Source organism: Octopus bimaculoides, chromosome 19, assembly GCF_001194135.2.
Source record: "Octopus bimaculoides isolate UCB-OBI-ISO-001 chromosome 19, ASM119413v2, whole genome shotgun sequence".
Lineage (NCBI taxonomy): Eukaryota > Metazoa > Mollusca > Cephalopoda > Octopoda > Octopodidae > Octopus > Octopus bimaculoides.
In genome coordinates this window covers 49209057-49212388 of record NC_068999.1, presented here as the reverse complement: position 1 = coordinate 49212388, position 3332 = coordinate 49209057, and the positions used below count along the sequence as shown (strand labels likewise).

Sequence of the window (3332 nt, the reverse complement as noted above, 5' to 3'; positions counted from 1 at the left end):
GGATGCAGAGAGTGTGATAACCAGCATCACACTTGTCGCAGAGCAGGATCTGGAAAAGAATCAGAATACAAAATATGAAAACTTGTGCCAGAGCAATCAAGTTGTTCCTTGCAGTGAAGAAAGTCACTCAGACACCCCAATGGACCCGGGACAGATGAAAACCTTCAGCTCTTTAACTGTTCATCTAAGACAAAGGATAAAGATCCCCTTCAGTCATGAATGACCATGGGATTGCACCTAGAAAGTTCCCCTCTGAGGAACAGGTCCGGACAAGGTTGTATATGGAAGACCGGTACTCGCCCGTGCATACCAGCTTTCCTTCTTCACACCACCAATGTTATCCAAGGGAAAGGCAAAGGCTGATACAGCTTGGCACCAGTGATGTCACAACTCATTTCTACAGCTGAGTGAACTGAAGCAACGTGAAATAAAGTGTCTTGCTCACAACAAACAAAATGCACAGCCTGGTCCACGAATCGAATTCACTACCTCATTATTGTGAGCCTGACACTCTAACCCAGTGTTTCTCAATCTTTTTACCATTGCGTAACCCTTAAAATAAATTACATGTCTCAAGGAACCCCTGCACAAAAAAAATTATATACTATATCTTTCTCATATTTTTTTCATCATAGTTCATGGGTAAATATCATGTGTGTGTGTGTGTGTGTGTGGTTGTTATATCCTTTTCATAACATATTAGGTTAGATAGGATGACGTCTATCTTACAATAACCAATAATATGTTGTGCATGTATAGTAATATTACGATCATGAAATTAGCATTAGCTTATCTCACTCTTTCTTGCGGAACCCATAGGAACCTTTTGTGGGACCCTAGGGTTCCGGGAAACCCCAGTTGAGAAATGCTGCTCTAACCATTGGAAAATTGTAAATTTCGATTCATGAACCAGGCAGTGCATAGGAACAAATGCATTTGGTTCACACAGTTTCCACAAACTTTCCAATGAAATGAATAATAACCAAAGTGTCAAATTACCTATAACTGCCATGGAGTTAATCTATTTGATTGGAGGTGAATGACACCAACAAAAAAATTTTTTTTTTTTAAATGAAAAAGAAAAAAAAATTCAGGATAAAATCTTACCGTTTCTGGTCGGTCAAATTGCTGACATTTGGAACAAGGTTTATCGTTTTCGGTATCTTCTACCTTTTCAGCTTCTTTAGCACCTGAGAATATATGAAATTATGAACAAATATATTCATTGTTATTGTGGTGTTTATGTAGTTGTTGGTACATCCCCACCCACCTTTTTTTTATACACTTTGACACAATGCCAGTAAATTTGGGAGAAGGGGTAAGTCACATTGACCTCAGTATTCAACTGGTACTAATTTTATTGAACCCGAAGGGATGAAAGGCAAAGTCAACCTCGGTGGAATTTGAACTTAAAGTGTCAAGATGGACGAAATGTCGCTAAGCATTTTGCCTGGCATGCTACCAATTCTGCCAGCTCACCACCCTATGAATATTGGCTTGGCATTTTGGCACGAGGTCAGCAATTTCAGGGGAGTGGGGTAAATCAATTACAGCAACTCATACTAATTTTATTGACCCCGAAAGGGTAAAAGCAAAGTCATCCCCAACAGAATTTGAACTTTGAATGTGAAGACATGAAATGCCGCTAACCATTTTGTCCAGCATGCTAATGATTCTGCCAGCTTGCACGTAAAAAGCACAAATTCAAGCATGTTCGATGCCAGTACTGCCTGACTGGCCCCCGTGCCAGTGGCATGTAAAGAGCACCCACTACACTCTCGGAGTGGTTGGCATTAGGAAGGGCATCCAGCTGTACAAACTTTACCAGATCGGATTGGAGCTTCGTGCAGCCTTCTGGCTTGCCAGCCCTCTGTCAAACCGTCAAACCCATGCCAACATGGAAAGCAGACGTTAAATGATGATGATGATGATATATACATATATATATATACACATATATATACAGACCTGATCGTGCCGCAGCTCTCCGAGCATTTCTGCCCTTTGGTAGCAGGAACTCTTCGTCACTCGTGTCATCTTCATTGGTCTCTTCCGATTTGCATTCATCGCTGGAAGTGCCAAGGCAGAGCAACTTGTTCTTGGTACCAACCGGACGGCGTACGCGAGTACTCCTACGGAGCAGTTCTCCAACGAACAGCTCCTCTTCCTCGTCGTCATCTTCTTCTTCCTCTTCTTCCTCCGTTTTGTCCGACACCCACTTGTCAGACTCGACGGAGCTGCTGCGCTTCTTGCCCTGCTTCTTGCCCTTAACTGAAACTGCAACGGCACCTCGCCCTTGCTTGCCACGCCCGTTGGTTGAGTACCGTCCTGTCAGACAAGCCTCGTAGTCACCATCATCGTAGTCTTTTTTCTGAAGAATATGAAAGACATTCAGTCACAACAGAAATGAATGCAACAGCTTATAACATACATAGTCATATACAAGGGTGTGCTGGAAAGTTCCTGGCTTTGGGTAAAAGAAAATACAGGAGGATCATTTAATTATTCAACATATTCTCTCTCAGAGTCACACACTTATTGTAGCAGTCTGCCAATTTTTCTAAGCCCTGTAAAAGAACTTGGAAGGTTGGGTCTCCAACTAGGCCATTTGGGATACACTTAAAACCAGGAACTTTTCAGCAGCCCCTTGTATGTGTACACCTATACATATATCTGTTTATAAATATACATATATATATATATATATATATATATATATATATATATATATATATACACACACACACACACACACACACACACACACACACACACAATGAACAGCTGAAGAATTCCTAGTTTTGGGTAACAGAAAATACAGAAAGATCGGTTAATTATGATTTTATTAAACATATTCCCCTCTCAGATTCACACACGTTTTTCAGTTTTTTAAGCCCTGTAAAAGAACTTGGAAGATTGGGCGTCGTAGTAGTAGTAGTAGTGGCTTCAAACACTGGCACAAGGCTGCAAAGTGATGAGGGAGATATAGCCAATACATAACTAGCCCTTTTGCAAATTTAGACAGACGGGCATGTAAGTAATTGAATCACCCTCAGTGCAAGACTGGTAGTTAATTTTATCAACTCCAGTGGGGAATGTTTGGCAGATTTGGGAGTGTGTCAAACAAAACAGCTTGTGGTCTGCCCCTTCGTCATCAGAATTCAAAGCCTGTCCAAGTTGATTTTCCCTTTCATCTTTTTAATAAAATGAATACCACTTAAGTAATACAGTCAATATTACTAACTAGCTTCTTTGAAGGATTTGCCCCAGCATGGCCACAATCCAGTGACTGAGATTAGTAAAAGAATAATTTAACAGAAAACACATATTGG

At 40.8% G+C, this 3332-nt stretch overlaps 1 protein-coding gene across 1 annotated transcript in view; it reads right to left on the bottom strand.

Moving 5' to 3' along the window:
* The window catches only part of LOC106877384 (microtubule-associated protein futsch), a 54980-nt gene that overhangs the window by 20567 nt on the left and 31081 nt on the right, over positions 1–3332 (bottom strand). The window contains exons 8-10 of the mRNA XM_014926275.2: positions 1969–2371; positions 1108–1190; positions 7–49 (exon numbers count right to left, since the gene is read on the bottom strand). Of these exons, the coding sequence (XP_014781761.1) occupies positions 7–49; positions 1108–1190; positions 1969–2371 (529 nt within the window). The remainder of the gene's footprint in view (positions 1–6; positions 50–1107; positions 1191–1968; positions 2372–3332) is intronic.